This window comes from Juglans microcarpa x Juglans regia, chromosome 5S (assembly GCF_004785595.1).
Source record: "Juglans microcarpa x Juglans regia isolate MS1-56 chromosome 5S, Jm3101_v1.0, whole genome shotgun sequence".
Classification (NCBI taxonomy): Eukaryota; Viridiplantae; Streptophyta; class Magnoliopsida; order Fagales; family Juglandaceae; genus Juglans; species Juglans microcarpa x Juglans regia.
Window position 1 is genome coordinate 17,052,049 of NC_054603.1, and position 23,126 is coordinate 17,075,174.

The 23,126-nt window shown below is 32.4% G+C and overlaps 1 protein-coding gene across 1 annotated transcript; it reads left to right on the top strand.

Moving 5' to 3' along the window:
* Positions 1-3,504: 3,504 nt before the first annotated feature.
* On the top strand, positions 3,505-6,243 carry LOC121268633 (transcription factor bHLH112-like). Its single transcript, XM_041172964.1, has 7 exons — positions 3,505-4,064; positions 4,334-4,943; positions 5,025-5,144; positions 5,320-5,385; positions 5,504-5,569; positions 5,754-5,810; positions 5,941-6,243. The coding sequence occupies exons 1-7, from the start codon at positions 3,748-3,750 to the stop codon at positions 6,106-6,108; spliced, it is 1,404 nt and encodes a 467-aa protein (XP_041028898.1). The 5' UTR covers positions 3,505-3,747; the 3' UTR covers positions 6,109-6,243.
* Positions 6,244-23,126: the final 16,883 nt, after the last annotated feature.

The window sequence follows — 23,126 nt, forward strand, 5'->3', positions numbered from 1 at the left end:
TGGCAAATAAATTGTTAGAGGTTTTGATAGTTTTTCTTCTCATCTCATTACCCAAACGTACCAAAAATTTATTGATCAAATGTTACCAAACAAGCAGTCATTTAAAATTCCCAAGAACCTTAAAAAATTTTCTTTTAATGAATATATGTGTGTGTGTGTGTGTGTGTATATATATATATATATATATAGATATTTACAAAATGACATGGTCACATATATGTTACATGTAAATGTATATGTACATAACTGCATGTTTAGATTTATGCCTTGACCAATATTATTTTGTTATAGTAACTTATTTCTTTGACACAAATAAGCATTAAAACGGATAAAAAGTATGAAAAAGCAAAAGAAACATATATATGTCACATATATGTTGCATTTTATCATTTGACCAATTAGACCCTAGCTAGGACTATTGTAGAATATATATATATATATATATATATATATATATATATATTAGGTGGTGGTCCATATAAATTATTATGTAAAATATCACAAACAGCACCAACGAATTAAGGACTCGTTTGGACACTTGTAATATCTTAGAATATCTGTGAATAGTAGTAAAATAATTTAAATTAAAATATTTTATTGGGTTTTAAAAAAAGAGATGAATAAAAATATTATAAAGTTCAAAAATTATTATTTGAATACAATTTTATAATATTATTTTTATTTAAAAAATTGAAAAAGTTGTACTATTTTTTGTTGTTTGTTTGGAAGTTTGAAAAAATTATAATGATTAAGTAATGATTATATGAAAAAATTGAAGATTTAAAATTGAAAAATATTTTGTATTTAAATAATATTTGAGAAAATAATATAATCTGACAATACATGACAAACAAGGTCTAATTAAGACGAGCTATATACATGTACACATGCAAATTAATTTTATATGATGAATACATATAACTAGTATTTCCCACACGTGGGTTGCTGATAAAATTCTTGTATTAATTATAGGTTGGAAAACATAAGTTGGCTATGGCCATTAGGTGTAATATTAGTGATCAGCTTTGCAACGTTGAAAGAGAAAACGTAGCTGTCTTCCTTGCATTTTCAAGGAAATTATTAGTAATTCATGGCCTAGCTCTGACCTAACCTGCCTTTTGACTTGCATCTATATATATACAAGTCTACCAAATTTTGCACAATATTTTAGGCTCTATAGCTCTTTGTTGCAAAGAAGTTTGTGGATTTCGTGTAACTAACGCGAAAGTTGTTTATTATTATTATTATTATTATTATTTTAAATATCGTTTCTAATCAATTGAATGTGTATATAGTAAGAGAAATGTTTAGTGATTAAGAAAGTATTTTTTAATGATATAGTAAATTTTTTATTTTTTTAAAAACATTTATGATGATTAAAAAAATACATGAAAAAAATAAAAAAAATAAAATATACTATTCGAAATTCTTATTCGAGACTCATTTTCGGTCACTGTAGCAATGCTCATTTATTATTGTAGGTTCTATTTCTTTTTCGACAAGTTTTCCTTTGACTCAATTGACCTAGAAAGTAGAGCTAGCTAGCTAGCTAGGGTGCATGAGACGTTGTGGGTTCAACATAAAATGAGTTCTTTTATTTGGCAGTCCTATACCACGTATTAATTACTAAATAAAAGAATTTTTTTTTCTTTAAATATGTATGTAGTGTAAGGCTGCTGAGTAAAATTTTTCAAATAAAATATATTAGAATCACACCCTACACGCACAAGGAATAACAATGAAGAAGAAAGTCGAGAAAAAAGATACATTAATATTCAAGGGCAATAAAATGATTAGTATTTCCTCACTTAATTATATCATGTGAAAAATAAAATGATGTTCAGTTTTTATGATTCATTAAACCTTATATTTCTCTTGCCATAATGCAAAACGTAATAGCTAGAGAGAAGCTGCTCTATTTAAAGAAAGAGCTGGAGGGAACTCAAATCCTAGAAGAAATAAATAATTAACAAATTTTAAGGAGAACATAATTAATTTCTATTTAAATGGGTTGAGCTGATCTGTACATTGAATCAATCTATATATATGTATGCTATACATCGACGTGTTTGTCACCAACCGATGGATATTATATTAAAACAAAGAAAAATACTACTCTTACCACTTATTCTTATCGTTTGGAGTTACAACTGTGATTTTTTTTATATAATTTTTTTATTTAATAATATTGTGATTTTTTATTTTTTAAAAAAATTTAAAAGTATTAAAAAATACATGTAAGAAAAAGTTAAAACAATCACAATATAGCTAACGGTAGCTCCCAGCGCGGTGGCTATAGAATTACTCTAAAAAAAAATGATGCTAAAAACTAACTAGCTAGCTATCTCGTAATTTTTTTTAATCATTATTTAACTACGTTGATGTAATAATTTTAACACCTTAATAACTTATTATTATACAAAATAAATAAATTTGTTAAAGATAATTAAATACAATCCCATAAACATAAGGATAGTGATAGGGTTACTACTCTATTACTATCCATTTACTACTCATAATTCATTTCAAGTTTTTTTATTTTTTTATTTTTTTATCATTTTATTTTTAGCATTTTTTTAACATCCTTAAGTATTAAGAAAAAATTAAAAAAAATATATAATTTTACTAATAATCATTTTCTTAACCATTAAGTAAAACAAAAAATTAATAAAAAAATCAAATATAAAATGAGTAGTAAATGAGTAATAAGAAGATAATAACTCTATCATTTTCCTAAACATAATAGAATGATAGTGGGATAAAGATATAATTTTTAATATTACTCTTAATATATAATAATTAATTCATTTCAAGTGAGATCACTACAAGAAAAATAGACTTTTGTGACCAATTTATTGCGACTAAAAGACTATTCACAACTAATTTTAGTTGCAAATAATTATTTCACTGAAATTAACTGGTCGTAAATAAGTAGTTTTCTTGTAGTAGAGCTGGATTAACAAGCCACACAAATAAAATATATAGAGAAAGGTAAGCAGCCAGTAGTTCATGATGCATGCCCCTAGCTTTTTCCCCCTTCGGTTGCTCGATCCATCGACCATACTCTTCTACAACCATACATTTGGGCCATTAAATACCGAATGGTTCTAATTATATGCCAAGATTTATCCATCGCTAGCTTTACATTATACTAATCAACAAACGAATTTCATCCATTTGATTAGCTCAAAAGGTGCATTATTCCACCCAAAACCACGAGGGTTGTCAGACAGATGAAACACCATCATCATCATCATTCCATATCCCTTTCATATAATTTATATTTATGCAACAAGAATTTTCCCGATATTTATATATATATATATATATATATATCTCTAATAAACAAGAAGAACTGTGACAGAAAAAGCAAAAGAAATTAGAAAACAAAAATAAAGTTGGAGGAAAAGACTGAAAGAGAATTTGATTCAAAATGCTCTCTTTCATTTGTCCAATCATCTCATTGAAAGGTCAACCGGATTCCGATTTAATTAAACTTCCACTGTCCGTACTCTGTTCATTAACCATTTCATATATAAATCCTTCCCCCACCGAAATAATTTTGTGATACTGCCTGAACTTAGATATAGATAAAGACTATAGAGAGAGAGAGAGAGAGAGAGAGCTAGCTCCAGACACAGATAAGCAGCTGGAGCATTAACAAGAGGGAGATCCAGTACTAGCTACCGCAATACCTTAACATTTACAACCAGCTAGCTAGCTAGCTGGTTTCTCGATCTTCTGGGCATGGCAGAGGAATTTCAGACGGGGGTTTGCGGGGCGAATTGGTGGATGAATTCATCCAGAAGCCTGTTCCCGGGAGGCTATGTGTGGACGTCAGATATGTTACTGGATTTGAAGGCCGGGAGGTCTCGTGATCAGGAGACTCTTGATTCGGTTTCTGCAGATAGGACATCCCTTGTTTTCCAAGATCTGCAGAAGCCTCAGCAGGCTGATTCTACCAGTGGCAGCAGTGCTACCATCTTGAGTGATTCTGCCTTGCAGATGATGGGTTTCGGCTTTTCATCATCGTCAACAACTTCGGATTTGAACCAAGCTTTGCTGTAAGTTTTGTGCTTTTTCTTAGTCGCTCACAATCTCCTTGTACTTGTGATATTTCACTGGTATTTTAAATTTCTATCAATATGGTTACTCCAATCCCAGAAGATCTTACTCTCCAACCCTTTTTTCTTTCCCATTTCTTTTGTTTGGGAAAAGAAGTCAGTTATATTGTCGATTGATCTTTTCATTATCCAGGGAAACAAGGACACAAGTTTGTATGAGAGAAGTTCCATGCATGACAATCATATTATTTTGTTTTATTTCTTGGCAGTCGTGGTAGTGGAACAGCTGAGAACAATTATAATTCCATGTTACAAGAAAAACGCATGAATTCGAGGTTGAATTACCAACAAGAAAAAGTGGTAGATTCTTCTCAAAATAATTGGATCCCCAAGAGCAATGGAAGCGAAGTACTCACTGCTAATTATAAGTCTACCATTCAAGACTTTCCTTCGGACAGTGGCTCCGACAATATTACAGCGACTTTCCATGGAATATCGACAGGTTTTCCAGCGAGTTCAGCTTTTAATTATGGTTACCCTACAACATTCGGACAATGTTTATTTGATGATCTTGAATCTCAAACCCAGCAACCTCTATTCAACAATCGACCCATCACGAACTTCAATTACCCATCGAATGCTAATTATGGGGCAAACTCTAATGAAATAATTTCTCCTTCTTGTCCTAAGCTCTCTACCCTTTATCCAAAGGAACAGCCTTGTGACCTGCACTCCTCCAACAAAACACCCTTTTGGAATGCCTCCACGGTCGCTCTAGCTGAAGGTATTCGACCTGGCCTTTTTCCTTCATCACAATCACAATATCTAGCGCCAACATTCGGAGAGAAACCCAAGTTGTTCAACCAGCTCACTGTAAAGGTAAATATCGGATTAGTTCTGGGGTCAAACCAAAGCTAGCTAGGGTTTTTTTGCACTGATTTTTATATAACGGAATTTCAGCCCAACGTTGAAGATCATGTACTTCTAGACTCGGTCTCAGTACTGGCGAAGAAAAGTGGCAGTGAACCCGTATTCAAAAGGCCTAGAATTGAAACCCCATCACCATTACCAACTTTTAAGGTACTATCTATATATATATATATATATATATATATATTCGATCAAGCTTTTGACTAGTGGAAGTTTCAGGAGCTAGCTTTACAGTTCTATTTACTGTTCATATATAGTTTTGTTTTATAGATCTTTCCTTTCTTTAAAGAAATGGTTGAGGACATATTGCGTTTTCTGTCTACAGGTTCGGAAAGAGAAACTAGGGGACCGAATAACTGCACTCCAGCAATTGGTTTCACCTTTCGGAAAGGTGAATTTTTGGATTTATCCTCTACTTTTTTTCAATAAGTACAATGAGAAGGAAATCTTTTAATTTTATGAAATAATTGAAAGCTCACCTTTGATGATTCATATTCTTGTAATTTCAGACTGATACAGCATCCGTTCTCCATGAAGCTATAGATTACATCAAGCTCCTCCATGATCAAGTCGGTGTATGTTTCATTATCTTCAATTCATTCTTGTCATGAAGATAAATATATATAAAGGAAACCCTAATTGGTAAAAACGAGGCTTAAGATGAATATATATTAGAATACCAGAAATTAAAGAAACTTAACTAATTATAACATATAATATACTCTAAACTCTGCATATTTATGATTCTTATAATTTCAGGTTTTGAGTACTCCATATATGAAAAATGGAACGCCACCATTAATTCAGCACCAAGAGGTTCAAAATTTACCTTTTTTTTTTTTTTTTTTTACCCAAAACAATATAATGATTGCCATTTGTTTCAGTAGTACTTTTCACTTGCATGCAAAAGTTTCAGGGTTCACATTGTTTATATAATATGTTGCAGGGCACTGATAAACTGAAGGACAGTAGTAGTAGTCCTGATCAAGACCAAAACCAAGATTTAAGAAGCCGAGGACTCTGTTTGGTTCCGATTTCAAGCACCTATCCAGTTGCTAACGAGACAGCAGCTGATTTCTGGACGCCAACATTTGGATCAGGAGCATTCGGGTAGATCAGAAGCTGAGAATGAAGCCGAAGATTTTCCATATACTAATTAAGTAGTAGTAGAGTATCAACAACAAGAGAAGCTAGAAATGCTGATATCAGTTTTGGAAGAAGAATAAAAAATTGGAAAGCACAGAAGCTATATACAGAAACAAAGAAAAGCTGATCGAACAAATTAATGATCAGAGAGATTAAAGTGGTCCTTCAAATATTTACAGACAATCTTGGGCCAACTGCAAGCAGAATGTAGGCTAACAAATGATTGATTAGTTGCCTCAGAATATAATATATATGTATATATAGGTGTGGTAGAAAACCATGTATTAAATATAGTTAGAGGTGGTTAGGAACAGGAACAACTGCTAATTTTAGCAGAAGTTGACACTGGTTTATATAAAATATACTGCTGCTGCTGCTCCTGATGTTGATAATATATAGCTGGTGATCAATTTGGCAGGAGGAAGATAAAGGCCTGTCTAGCTTTAGTTAGTTTGATCTGTTGATGATGAATCATGTGATCTGATAGATGGAGCTGGCACTGCATGCCTTTTCTTTATACAGAAAAAGTAGAAGAGATGAATGACATTATTGTATTGAATTCATATATAGGAATCATGAGTGGAGTTTGTTTGAATGTGATTTTAACTTTTCTTTACGCTTGCTTATATGTTTGGAAAAGTCGTGGTGGAAGTCAGAGGGCGGCCCACACGTTCCTGCTTTTTTAGGGTTTCTGCTAAGTCATGATATATATGACAGAGAGAGAGAGAGATCAGTTTGAGCGCATGCGCGCTCCCACTTGTGCATGCTCGTTTGAGATATTGATATTTATGACAAATGATATTTATCCTGGTTGTGGTCCAAGCGCGGTACAATTATTTTAAAAAATATATATATAAAATTTATATGAAAATAAAATTAATTTTTTAATAGTAAACTTCATTCTTTTTTAAAATGATCACATGATATTTGTGTACTTTACGACCGTATATAATATTACTCTATATAAATTTGTCTTGGAATCAATAATATGTTCCCAAGTTTTTATCTCAATTTTATATAATCTTTAAAACTTGAGAAAGGGCTCATTTAGATAACTTATTTGGGTTTCAAGATAATATTAATTTTTTAATAAATATTATGTTTCCCTCACTTTATATAAATATACTTTATAAAAAAACGATTATTTGTGACGAGTTATTTGTGATAAGAATTGACTCGTTTTAATAAAAAAAAATAAATGTTTCATTATTATAGATAATTGATCACATATAAACATTTTTCTTGTAATAATATATATATATATATATATATATATATATATATATGTATGTATACACATTTCGGATCACCGACTTTAGAAGTCTAGTACCTCATTAATTAACTTGTTCAATGTAAAAATTCAATGTTTAATTACTGCGTAAAAATGCAGCTACCTGCATGACTTCAATTGGAAGTTTGTTGCATGATTTTCCTTCCAGAATCATGATATTATAATATTATATATATATTTATGTGTGTGTATATATTTATATATATAAAACATATATAGCACTTTTGCAATCTATACATAGTAAGAATTTTTTGTTTAACAAATCACTTTGAAATTTTAAAATGCATAATACTATAGATAAAATTTCTTTCTCAATAGTATTATAATTAAGTTGTGCACTGTTCGATTTCATCTAAACTCCAGAATGAAATCGAACAGTCTATTTAGATGAGTCTGGTGAAACAATTTGTTTCAGAATGTCATCATAACCAATGTTAGAGGAATCCGTTTCAACGATTTTAAAAAAAATCAGAAGTAGGGATACCAAGACACAGAAGAATCTTGGCATCTACCTTGATTTGTTTAACAAGAATGGTATGAATTTCAGATCATATAAAATAGACGGGCCCGTACTCATGTTATATTTTTTTGCAAGGAAGTAACCATTATGGCAAACGAAGCGTTAAAGGTACTTTTGCAAGCCACGATCCAGTTGTCAACAATTCTACTCAAAGAATAACGTTCTTTGATTATCTTGATGATGGAGCTGAACTTATGTATATCCGTTTGGATATTTAGAATACCTCAATATATTTGTAAATAATAATAATTAAATAATTTGAGTTAAAATATTTTATTAAATTTTGAAAAAGAAAAATTTGAATAAAATATTATAAATTTTAAAAAATATTTGACTATTACTTTTTAATATTATTTTTGTTTTAAAATTTAAAAAAATAATATTATTTTTTATATTTTGTTTAAGAGTTTGAAAATATTGTAATGATTAAATAATAATTAGATGAAAAAGTTAAAAATTTGAAATTGAATTTTTTTTTGTGTTTTATGAGTAATGTTTGAGAAATTAAGAAACATCTGAGAATACTTAAAACAGTTGTATTGTTGCCAAACGGACCTTTAATTTCATATATACGGGTAAATTTTTCAGCACAACACTAGATCATATACCATAGTTAGAATTATAATATATATAGTAGACAAAAAAAAAAAAAAAAAAGGAATAAAAAAGAGAAGATATTTTGAGTATTCTACTAATACGTACATGATTGACTACAAAAAATCCAACCAAACTTAGAAAACTTGATATAATTAATACCCATGAGAAGGGTTTCTAGATTTTATTTTAATGGTTTTGAGTAAAATCATCATGTAACCATTGAAATATATACAAAATGGATGGGATTATATATATTGATCTGCCAATGTTATTAACTGGATATATGTTGCCTCATTATCATGTATCTGATATATTGCTCGTCTTTGAAACTAGTAGTCTGATCTTAACATGTATCTGATATGCTAGGTAGATTCACTAAATCCTAATCATTGCTTTTAAATTCAATAGCAAGGATATTTTGCCAAAGCAACTGATTTTATTGCTTTAAAATTCAACTATTTATCATATTAATATGTACCATATATATATATATATATGCATTTATAGCACAATCACTATAAGAAAAATGAGCATTATGACTAGTTATTTGCAATGAAAATGATTATTTGTGACTAGAATAAATCTTTTTGACATAAAATAACTCTCAGCAAATAAACAGTTTTCTTATAGTAAATATTAGATTTGAATTTCAAAATGATAAATTGAACTTATTAATTGCAACATTCATCTCGCTGAATTTTATAGCCGCAATCAAGATTTAACGAAATCAATCAGAGATAATTTAGAGATAATGGTGATTTTTCTTTCTTTCTTTTTTATTTTTTATTTTTTTATTTTTTATTTTTTTATTTTTTATTTTTTTTGCAAATACTAGGTACGAAATCCAAATCAGGAACTTAACTACGAAATCCTTCATTTCTAAAATTATATTGATAAAAATTACCATGGTAATTTACCAACTTAATAATTTGCTGATAACTAAGCTAACTTAATTCATTCACAGGTACTAATTATTATATGCAGTTGGAAATTTTATTCAAAAATCCAATGCTTTTTCAGTTTAGAATTTGGACTTTTGAGGTTTGATTAATTAGTAATTTCCTCGTAAAATCAGTGTGGGGAATTAATTAAACAACACTAATTACTGTGAGTCAAATATTTAATTAAGGGGATTCTTTGCTAAACCAATTTAAATAATTAACAGTACACTTATACTTTCACTGGTTTTCTTTACACAAAAGGGCTTAAAATTTGTTGATCTATTGAAACTGGCTGGTTTGGTTACACAAAACCAAACTATCTCATCTTATCTCATCTCATATAATTATTACAATATTCTCAAACTCTCACACAAAAATATAATAAACAATTCAATTTTTTTAAATTTCAAAACAAAAATTATATTAAATAATTATATTATAACAATATTTTATTCAACTTTTAACAAAATATTTTATATCATCTCATCTGAACTATGTAATCAAACGAGGCCGTAAAACAAGCAATACTTGAGGTCCCGTTTGGATTCGAAAAGCGTTTCGTCTCATCTTATCTCATCATTACAATTTTTTCAAATTACACACAAAATATAATAAACAATTTAATTTTTTCAAATCTCAAATCAACTTGTTCAAATCCCAATTCATCCCCAAGGCGAGATAATGATACCCACGTATTGTTTATTGGATAATGTTAATAAGCCGAAGAAGTGTACCCATAAGTATTTTTTTTAATTAAAATTATTTGTGTATGTTTTTTTTGGTCCCAATCCTCGGTCCCCCTAGTAGTACCTTTGTTTATTATTTATCATTGAATTTCCTTAATTTCCTTTTACTTCCTTCTCAAAAGTATCTTTCACAGCTTTAAGGAGCCCTAGATGGCTACAAATTCTCTGAAAATGAGCTAAGAGCGCCTCAATCAAGTATATGTATAAAAGACCCGAAAAGAAAGCTTAGAAATGAAGAATCCCATTGACAAGTGACTAATGATGAGAAAAGTGCTTTAATTTTAATTTTCAAGTCATGTTATATACCACATGATGACCTGCAAGCATATATTGGAATTCAATTCTCATGCTCTTTCCTAAGTTATGGCTACTCGATGATCAATAGAAAGATCAAGAAACATATTATATAAAAGGAACAAAATAGGAAAAGAATCTAAGTATATAAGCATTTTTTTTTTTTTTATGTCAGATTTGTAGATCAACTCCCAGCTATTTTGATTGAAAATCTTCTTTTTCCTGTTTTGGCTAATCAATCATGAAGAACATTTATAAATTAATTTGTCTTCTGGTTGAAGCTCAGAAATTAAGGGGTTCATTCGATTTGCACCTTTGAATCTAAAATTGTAAGCCATTGATCATATATACACTACAAGAAAAATGATCATTTGTGACGGATTATATACGACGAGAATGACTATTTATGATTAAAATAGATTTATTTTGACAAAAAATAATTATTTTCATAAGAAATAATTGACCATAACTGAACAACTTTTTTATAGTGATATACCAAACTACATGGCTAATTATTAAGCGCGCAATTTGTCAAATAATTGAGATTCCTAAGTGGCCTGGATTGCAAGCTTTGTGATCAGTTGTCACAAACTACTTTTATGCCATTCATGAGTTGTCAAGCTCTTTTGACGTACCAATTTGAAATATTCTCAACTAAAACAATTGTCCATTATTTAGTTTGGCTGGCTATGCATTCGAATATTAGTTCAAGAGACAAAGATTAACTAAAGAGAAAAATAAATAAATAAAAAGCATGAAAAAAAGTAAAGTTGTATAAATAAATAACTGACTTTCATTTTCTCACTCAAAAAGTACTTGTATTCCTTCTTTTCACCGTTTAATCTTTTCATCACTCCCATCAGGTCAAATCACCTTTATGATTACAATATTTTTCTTTTGATTTGGCACCGGTGCGTTGAAAGGGTTCCACTAATCCGGGTGTATCGACCAATGTTTTGAATTTCGTATATTACTGCCGGTATGGTTAAAATATTTCGATTCTATAATATAATTAGTATAAAAAAATTGTATAGTTTCATATTGATCAGAATTTTGATCGTTTCGGCCTATACTAGCTTATATTTTGATTTTTATTTTTTTTTATTTCTTTAAACTGCAAGTTTATTTTTTGACTCACCAATTCAGACCAAATTATTTATAATTTATATATATTTATATATAATTTATTCACATATAGACTATTATTTTATAATATAATTTATATATATAATTTATTCATATATAAATTATTCCAAAACGGTATCCAAAACAGTACCGATACTGGTATCGAAATATCTCATTTCAATATCTCGATCGAAACGGTCACGGATGCAGTATTCAAAACATTGGCATCGACTCTCGAAAAGGAAATTTTTGTAAATACATTTCAGATGATTCAAGTAAAAAATTTGTCAGTTTGATGACTCATAGAAATTATTTGCATTAAAGAGGATTCAAATCTTAAACTTTGGAGGAAACATACTACCAAAGTCGAGGCTTTTACCACTTAAGCCAACCCCTAAGGATTTGGTGATTACAACATGAATATCAATTAATCCAAAATCAAGGTACATATAAAAAAATAAAATTGTCAACATTAATAAAATAAAATGGTTTACAATGCTATTCTTGCATGATGAACGAGTAAAAGTACCCCTCTAGACTCCCTATTTACTCATATATATATCCTACAACTCCATAAAATCAAATTCATTTATCCAAATCATACACCACTTGGTTGACTTTAATAAAAGCATTACCCAGCTTATGTATAGAAAAATCTTGATAGGACTGTACGTATATAGCCACAATTCATTTAGGTACAGAACAGGCAATGTACCAGCACCTTAAAATTAGGTAATTATAATTTGGTACACTACCAAATTTTATTAATATCTCATACAACTTAAGAGAGCTTAACCTCGGCCAAATTGTTTGTACATTTGCCATAATCATGAGTCGAGAAACCACCTCCAAAGTCGAAACCCCATTCACTTAACATGCAACTCCGGTCTCCATCACCACAGTCGCCGAGATTTCCAAAGCAACTATCATATTCCACGTTAAGTGTTACTCTCCGAACATATAGTACTTTAACCCATCTCATAATCTATAATATATATTGACTTCCTCACTGAAGGCAAAGGAATGGAAAGGTCTCCTCCCCTCTAACGTTGTTTTTGGATGTTGAGCTCTTTATAAATAGTAGTGAGTTGAAATTATAGAGTGAGTTTTGTAGAGTCCACCTAAGATGAGTTTAAATGTATTTGGATGTTAAGATGAGTTTAAATGTATTTATCGGAAGTTGAAAAATATTGTAGGTCCCACGTATAAAGAAATGTTCAATTGAAAAAGGTTGTGGGTCTTATGTATAAAGAGATTTTGAGTTAAGATGAGTGTAGTAATTTGAGAGCTTGATGTTTAGATGTTAGACTTATTAAAATTAGACTGAACTGAATTGAACTCAAGTAAGTTTAACAACTAAACGGGACCTAAATCTTTCACCTTAGAGGCCTTGGACGCTAACAACTACCCAACGCAATAGCTAGCTTTCTCATCTCTCTTACACCTTCTAGTCCATAAGGCCCAAATAAGTTATATCTGAGTTGTACATTTGCCATATCTGGGTTTTGTGTGCTTAGATCTGGGTTCTCGATAAATGTCTATGGGTATTTTTTCTATAAATTTCTTGCACTGAGTTATGTTCAAACAATGAAACATGCTAATATCGTAGTGACTTGTTTATGGTGCTCGAGGATCAGATCAGACAATGAAACATGCTAATATCGAAGATAGAAAGCATATAGCAAGGTAATATTATATACTCACTGCTTATTAGGTATTCTGTTTGGGTATTCATAAGCTGACATTGGACAAAACTTCTTATAATATCTTAAACCATGTCAAGTGATTACAAGTGCTTGCTTTGGATGCCTTTCTGTCAGATTGTTGCACAATTTACAGCTTTTAATTACTCTTTGGACAAGTGAGAGCAAAATAAAGTTCCAGCATAATGTTTTGATATTTAAATAGAATGTTGTATTTTGTTTTCATATTGAATTTGAGTCACTAATAAATACTACCTTTCGTCTTCAGGAACTATTGAAAGCTCTATTGGTTTTATGGTATTGGATATAAATATATTTATATATATATGCTTTTGATCGAAAGAGGGCATACTCTTGTACTCATTCCCCTAGTCACAGATAAATTTAAATGTGTTCTTTCAGACAACCCAACAAGCTTCTTCTACAATCACTTCTACCTAGAAGCTTCAGTTGCAATCTAAATCCATACAAAATTGTGTTCTTACAGAGAGATCCTTCAAACAATCGAGCTACCTCCTAATCTACAGGATGATGGCTCTGAATTATGAGAGGCATTTTGAATTTTTTCTTTGTTAAGTTGATGTTTTGCATTATGATGTAAACAACAATGTAATATGCAATGTATTGTGAGTGTTGATATGTATTATTAATTATTATTTTTTAATAAAAATTTGAATGGGCAATAAAAAGTTTAAAATGCCTCTAAAGATTATTCGTTATATAAAAAATGCGTATAAAAAATAATAAATATAATGACCTATTAAAAAAAGCCTTTTAATAAGTATTCAAAAGATTTTCTTTTAAAGGCTTTAAAATTGTTTAAAAAATATCTTTAAAAAAAAAAATCCTTTTAAAAAGTGCCAAAAGCTTTTTATTTTTAGAAAGCGATAAAAAGGTTTTTTAAAAAAACCATTGAAAAAGTGTTCAAAAAATATGCCAAAAAAATCCGGATCAGGTTAAAATCCAAGTATTCGGGTTCAAATCCAATACCCGCCCGGATTTTGACCTGGTTTATCCGGGCAGATATCCGCCCGGTTTTAAAAAGCCAGATCCGGATCCGGATGTTTCCGGATATCCGGATCCGGATCCACAGCCCTACAAATAACAAAGTGGGCAACAAACGAAGAGAGAAACCCACATGTGAAGAATAATCATCATCAGCCTTATTGAACCATAGTAACACTCAATCGATCCCTGACTTTGGTACAACTCAAAGTTAATACCCAATTAATGGTTTAACAAAGGAAGCTAATTCACCTAAACAAAACACATGCATGCCACATTTGGATTCACAAAAATAATTAAAACCATATTTGGAGTCTGGAGATCAAAGGAATCATGATGATCAGACTTTGTTGAATTCGCATGTCAAAAGATAGAATCTTATAAATAAAAATCCACGTGAAAATGGATATATTTGAAGAAATAAACTTATTGTACAACACCCATTTACTATAACTCACTAGTTGACTAGGACTAATTTGTATTCTTGGCACGTTGGTTTATAGAAAAATTGACTAATTACTTAATAGCAGTCCATACTGCAGCTTGATCATTGCTTTCTTTAACATAGATGGCTTTTGTTCACGAGTTGGTTAGCCATTTTTGGGATGAGATAAGATGAAAATTTTTCAAAATTTTTTACAATTTTCTTCCCAAATATCACTCAAATATAAAACATTTTTCAATTTTAAATCTTCAATTTTTTTCTTCTAAGCAGTATCTAATCAATACAACTTTTACAAACTTTAAAACAAAATACAAAAATCATTATAACATTTTCAAACCTCAAAACAAAAATACTATTAAAAAATTAATATTTTAATATTTTTAATCAACTTTCTCTCTCTCATTTCTTAAAACCCATGCAATAAAATAATATCTTAACTCAAACTATTTCACTACTATTTGCAAACCATTTCACTATTATTCAAAGAATTCTGAGATAATATTATGTCTAGCCATCTCCCATAAAGAAATTGGCAAATATCTTCAAAATCTTCATTTTCCCTTATCACTTGAAAGAAATTGGCAAATATCTTCAAAATTTTCCATAAAACATTAATATAATATTTAATACAAAACACAAGTAGATAAATATTTCGTACAAAGACTTGATAAAAAAAATCTATGAATTAGCTTGCCCCAATTAGATAATAGACAGGATTTCCATGTTTCTAGCTTTTTTCATGTGCATGGAGATTCAGCTTCTCTAAACCCTTTAGCATTCAACACAATAGATCTCCTAGAAACTGAAACTTTGAAGGAAATTAAATGGTTCACAACGTGCTTCCATATAGTTTCAACTTCAAGAATAGATCTAAAGGAAAGACTGATCATGCCTTAATTCAGGAATTTATTAAATCGCCGGCATAAAATACATGAGGCCAAGAGGCACCCTCTAGAACCTCGATAAATCCCATTATCCTCCCTTTCTAAAGCTATCTTCAATAGCCTGCTAACTAAAACTTCCTCAACCAAAGTGAAAAGATAAGATAAAGGAGGATATATTACCTTGCCTAATCCCTCTAGCAAGCTTTAAAAAACCACTAAATGTATCTGCATTCATCATAATAGTGTAGGATAGAGTGATCATCTCCAAGTTCCTTGTAGCAAAGACTGATGAAGTCATGAAGTCAGGGTCCAAAGCCTTTAAAACATTAATTTCCACTCCAATATGTCATATGCCTTAGTTATGTCTACCTTTACCATCAAATTACAACTCACTTATTTATTGACATTATGCGCTAGAGATCAACCAAAATAGGATGGTGGGTGTTAAATAAGGTTAATTCGAATTACCTCAAGGCGCAGAATTCCACAAGGCCCGGATCTTTGCCCGTCTTATAGCCCATGTCACTCTGTTGTGATTGTACCTCTACGTTGCTTAGGAGGCTACTAGAGTCTCACAATAAAAATCACGCTTCAAAATTAAGAGATTTAGATGGTCTCTTTAGGAAATTGTAGAGAAAGAGAGGATGGTTTTTCTCTTTTGTACGTAAATTTTTCCACACACTTAATTTAATATACGTAAACTCTTCTTTAAAAAGTTTTCGCATGGGAAGTTAATTAACTTTCCTGAAGTTGTGGTAGTGGTGGAGAGTTATTAATAACCTCTCCACCCATGTGGACACATCATGGGTCATGGGATACCCACTACCAACATCTCCCACTTTTCCATAATGGGTTTTATGCCCGTTAACAATCTCTTCATGATCTCTCAATCAATTATGCCTCATACAGATAATCAAGTGTGCGACTTGATGAGAAGGCAAATGGTAGCACTACTATATTAAGTCACCATCTTACTAACATAAATCATTCATAGTATCTCGTCTATGCCTCAGACTATTTGATATCACTATGTCAAGGATCCTTAATCCCTCATGAGTTTATAATTCAAAACAATTCATGGCCTCACATTATATGATATGCTCATGATTATATCAAGTAAAAACAATATAATCACCCAAGCTATGAGACATATAATAACAAGTAAGAATCCAAACAATCTTCTCTAGACACTCATGTCAATTCAATTAGACTTGATTACTTTCTTAGACATGCTTTACGAGACCGTATCATTCGTGGCCCTAAGAAAACATGCTAAAGTAGCAACATCAAGTTTTCATCTCATTACATAGTTCTAGGTTCAAGGGCATAAGATTAGATCATTTATTGATCCATTAGGGCTCACATAGTGATGGGGCAGGGACCCATCTAATCACTCCCTCATATGGTCGTCTATAGCACATATAGTATGAAATGGATATTACGGTGAAACTCCAACTTAATTGGGCTTGTCACATTTAAACGCGAATCTTAGTCTAGTCGCCACAAAGGCGCTCTAACTTAAGTTTCTCAGCACAGTCACTCATCTAGCGTCTACCTAAGATCTCACATTCCGCTTTAATTAGGCTTCATGAAGTTGTGTAAATATTTCATATACGACTCTTGGAAGTTTAATTTTAGCCAAGTTAAGGCAACATTTTTTAAACTTATCTTAAATGCTCCAAAAGCATTAAGATGTTTATTTGCTCGCTTCTCAAGTGCCAAAGTAATCGATTTGACTCATCTTGCTCACTATTTAAGCGCCAAGGTGATCATCCAAGTGAGTGTTTGTCTGGTGACATCTTTATAATATGTGTTTTTCACTAAGTATCATTAATAATATGAGATAAACACAATAATTTTCACTGTAATAGATACTATAGTGTCAAATATATAATAAATTCTAAGGTCAATAAAACATACATCAATTCCGATGAAATACCAAACTCCTATCATGAGTTTGGAAAACATTTATAGTAGTAGCCTTAGTAAGTAAGAGGATTAGTTACCATCTTGCTTGTAGAGATATGTTGTAGGATCACCTCACCTCGTGCAACAACATCTCGAATGTAGTGAAAACAAATATCTATGTGTCTGGTTCTACCATGGTATTTGGAATCCTTGGGCATATGCCAAAGCTATCATACTATCACTGTATATCTTAACGGGTTCATCTGCAAGCGTTGTAACCTCTAGGCACTGAAAAAGTCTCCTAAACCAAACAACATCTTGTACAACTGCTGAACAAGCAACGTACTCTAACTCCATCGTGGATAAAGAAATGCATGACTTTTTTTTTTTGCTACACCAAGAAATAGCTCCCCCACTAAGCATAAATGCGTAACCCATTGTGGATTTTCGCTCATCTTTATCACTAGCCCAATCAGCTCGCGATAACCTTTTAGTCTCATATCTCTACCCTGGTAGCAAAGAACAAGGTCTGTTGTCCAACAAATGTATCAAAAAATCCTCTTAACTACTTGCTAATGAATAGGTCCTGAGTTAGTCTGATAACAACTAACCAATCCAACTGCAAAGTAAATGTCAGGTCATGTACACAACATAGCGTACATCAGACTTCCAATTTCACTTGTATAAGGAACTCTAGTCATATGTCTCTTTTCCTCATTATTCTTAGGGCAATGTTCTAGGCCCAATATATAACTCTTCTCAATTGGAGTGTCTACGAGTTTGGAGTTATGCATACGATTTCGTTTTAGAATTTTCATAATGTAAGTCTTTTGAGACAAACCAAGAAACTTCCTTGATCAATCACTTAAAATTTTAACTCCCAACAAATAATTTACTTCACCCATATCCTTCATCTTAAAAGTAAAGGACAATCACTCTTTTGTAGCGACAATTATCTCCATATTATTTCTAGTTAATAAGATATCATTCATGTACAAAGATAAAATTAAAAAACTCTTCCCTGTATGTTTGACATACACACAATAGTTTTCTTCTAGCATCTCAAATCCATTTGAAGTAAGCCTTATAAAATCTGGTACCATTGTCTACACGACTGTTTAATAACATAAACAGAATGTTTCAGCTGTCATACTTTGCGCTCTTGTCCATCAACCTCAAAACCAATAGGTTAATCCATATATATCTCCTCGTCTATTTTTCTATTGAGAAATTCGATTTTCACATCCATTTGAAAAAGTTCCAAATCTAGATGTGCAAATATAGCTAGAATGAGGTGAATGGAAGCAAATCTCACCATAGGGAGAATGTTTCTTCCTAAGCTGTGCCCTCTCTTTGGGTATAGCCCTTTCGCCACAAGTCAGGCCTTATACTTGTCAATTGATCTATCTGTTTGACAATTAATTTTTAAAACCCATTTGCTTCCAATAGATTTGAGCCTAGGTGGAAGATCAACTAACTCTCAAACTTAGTTCTTTGCCATAAAACTCATGTCATCTCTCATAGCAGCCAACCATTTATTTGAAATATGTGAACTTGCTTCCTTATAAGAAGAAGGTTCATCAAAGTCACACGGAGGATACATAAAAAATTCTTCTTCAATCTCAAAAAGACGATGAGGAATGGTTCCATATTCACTACTACGTAACTGAAACTCTTATAAGTCACTTTTTAGTGGTACACTCCCATTAGGAGGCAAGTCACTCATACTATCTTTTGCGATATAAGGATGTGATAATTCTCCACCCTCGTCAAAAGATGGTATAACTCTATCAAGTTCTGGCAACTCAAAAAGTTCAAGATCATTCTTTACTTCACCAATATTAGGAAAATCATTCTCGATAAATGTGACATCACACGACAATATTTTTGTCATCCATCTGTTAGGATATTCACTAAACATTACATAGCCCTTGAATTGGACCTACGCAGAGCTTGTAACGATTTGGTAGGAACTTGGGACTGCACAAGGGTTTTGTGAAAATGTCGGCAACTTGGTCCTCACCTGAGACATGTGCAAGTTTGATCACGCCACGAGCAACTTGTTCGTGGATGAAGTTAGCATCAATTTCAGTTTGCTTTGTTTGATGGTGGAAGATGTGTTTCTTGGCAATATTAAGAGAACTCTTATTATCACATTGCAGAGTAGGAATTGGAACGGAGTGGCCAAGACTTTTGAACAAATTGATATACCACATGAGTTCAGCTGCGGTGGAAGCAAGGGCTCTGTATTCGGCTTTAGCAGTTGATCTCAATAATGTTGCTTGCTTCTTTGCCCCCAACCCCCCCCCCCAAAGACAGGAGATTAAGACCAATAAAAATTACGAAACCAGTAGTTGATCTACTATCATCACGAGAACCTGTCCAATTCGCATCGCAAAATCATAAAATAGTTGTGGGGTGACTTTTAACATAGTGAAGACCAAGATTGAGAGTTCCTTTCAAGTAGCGAAAAATTTGTTTCGCTACTATTAGATGTGGTTCACAAGGAGCTTGCATAAACTGGCATACATAATGGACAACAAAGACGATGTCTGGCTAAGTGAGGGTGAGATACTGGAGAGAGCCAACTATTTGATGATAAATAGTTGGATATTTGAGAGAAATGTCGTCATTTGTAGAGAGTTGCAAGCCAGATGCAAGTGGGGTCGAAACTGGTTTAGTGCCATCAGGTGTGAGTTTTTGCAATAAGGAGAGTAGATACCATGTCTGATTGAGAGTAATGTTGGAGCTATCCCGTGTGACATGAAGTCCAAGAAAATAGTGCAAGTCTCCAAGATCCTTCTTGTGAAACACTTGAGACGTATGAGATAAAAATGTATTTATAGAAGGAATGGAAGGACCAGTGATAACAATATCATCAACATAAATTAAGAGAATAATAATATTTGTAGCTTGACGGCGAAAAAAATAGTGAATTACCATTCGGACACCATTGAAAGCCTTGTTGGATATAGGAGCTAAATTTCATGTACCACTCTCAGGCAGCTTGCTTGAGACCGTAGAGCGCATTGTGTAGATGACAAATATAGTCGGGATACGTAGGATCCTCAAAGCAAAGTGGTTGAGTAAGATAAACTCTCTCTTGTAAGTCATCGTGCAAAAATTCATTACTCACATCAAGTTGTTTCAAAGGCCAATCTTGAGAAAGTGCCATGTGCAAAATCAAGTGAATAGTTGCAGGCTTCACAATGAGGCTGACAATCTAGTCGTAATCAAGGCCCGGTTGTTGAGTAAAGCCTTGTGCAACAAGACGAGCTTTATACTATTTGATAGATCCATCGGCCTTAGTCTTATTTTAAATACCCACTTACTGCTGACCAAGTTCATGTTGTCGGTTTTGGGAACTAAAGTCAATGTGTGATTGGCATGGAGAACATCAAATTCGGACTGTATTGCCTGCTTACGAAGAGGATCTATTAGGGCCTGTTTGTAGGTGCGGGGCTCCTTCGATTGAGTGATGAGATCTATCATAAAACAAGTGGGAATAGGATGCTTTGTAGCTAGAAATACATAGGGTCTTCGGGTACCATCCCGGTTCCATATAACCATGGCATGAGTACGAATTGGCACTGCATGCATATAGACTTGAGGTGAAGTAGGGGAGGAGTATGAAGGAGTTTCTGGTGGAATGGCAAGTGGCACATCTTCTGAGCTTGGATTGACACAAGAAGGGTGATCGGGTGTAGTGTGAAGAATTTTGGGTAGATGCCGAAGTTTAAAGAGCTGGACAGGAGGATTATACGAATTCTGTTGTGTGTTGAAAGGAAATATTGTCTCATAAAAAAGAATAATTCTAGAGATGAAGACATGGCCCGTGATCAGATTCAGACAACAATATCCTTTGTGGTGTGATGAGTAGTCGAGAAAAACACATCTAGTAGTTTTGAAATCTAGTTTAGAACAGCCAAAAGGAGTTAAATATGGGTAACATGCACAACCAAAAATTCGCAAAGGAGTATAACATGGTGGATAATTAAAAACAAGCTCATAGGAAGATTTGCCATGGAGAATAGGAGTGGGTAGCCTATTGATGAGAAAAATTGTTATGGTAAAGGTCGTAGTCCAAATTTTGGATGGAATAGAAGCACGAACCATTAAAGTGAGACTAGTCTCAACAATATGGCGATGTCAGCGTTCAGCTAAGTCATTTTGTTCTAGAGTTCCAGGACAAGATAACCGATGAAGGATCTCATTTGAAGCAAAATAATGTTTTAATGAGGTATTCACAAACTCACCACCCTTGTCACTTTGAATAATTTTCACTTGAGTTTGAAATTGAGTTTCTAGCATTTTAAAAAATGCAAGAAGAATATGAATGACATCTGATTTACAAGCCATGAGAAAATGCCACATGTAACGAGAAAATTCATCTAGAACAATCAAATAAAATCGAAAACCATCATAAGAAGGTATTGGAGCCAGTCCCTAAACATCCATATTAAGGGTATGTATAACATTTTGAACATAGGTAGTACGAGAGGCAAAAGCCAATTTCTTTGATTTTCCAAGAGTGTAACTTTCACAAAAATCAACATGTTTATTTAAAGTAGGCAAACAAGAGAACATAAGCTGAAGAGATCTTGAATTGGGATGGCCCAAACGTGCATGCCAAATGGTGCTGGAAATCTTGGTAGCTTGAAATGCAACTAGAATAGAAGAGGTTGGGATGGCACGTAACCGGTACGAACCAGTGTCAACGAGACCTTTAAACATCACCAATCTGGTCTTCAGGGCCTTTATCATAAAGTCCCATGGATAGAACACAAAACTACACTTGTGGTTAGCAATAAATTGAGAAACAGAGAGAAGTCTCTTTTTAAAAGTTGGAACAATAAGAGTATTTTTAATGGTGAGATAAGTATAAGAGTATCCAGATACTCTTACTGTTGTGGTGGAACAATAAGAGTATTTTTCTCTTCTTCATTAGTAGCACAACAGCTGTTGGCTTTGTGGTTAGGTCCACCACAACAGAAGCACGTTATATGCCTATTATGTACAGGAGGCTTGCCATTGCCACGGGAGAAATTTTGTTGACAGCGGCCAAAATTGGTGAGAACTTGGGACCTACCACCCCCACGATTTGACTTATATTTGTGCTAATTATTCTGATAACGCCCACGAGAAGATGAGTTTTCTTCATTATGATTTGGAGAAAGGGCAATTCTATTGGTGTAGAAAGCCACAACTGAGTTTCTTCCTGCTTGAATCTAAAGATCAAAGACCCTTACCTTGCTAATTACAACTTCATGTGAGGAAAAACTATCTCTTGCATTAATAGCAACCACTATTAGATCAAATTCAAATCCTAATTCTCTGAGTAAATAGATGATAAAATCATCATCTTCCATTAGTTTGCCAGCACCACAGAGTGCAAGGGCCAAAGACTTTGCTTTATGAAAGTAATCTTCCATTGAAGCAGTACCTTTGGTGAGGGATTGGAGCTCACCTTTCATTTATTGGACACAACCTCGAGTATTTCGACCATACAGTGTTTCCAACACATCCC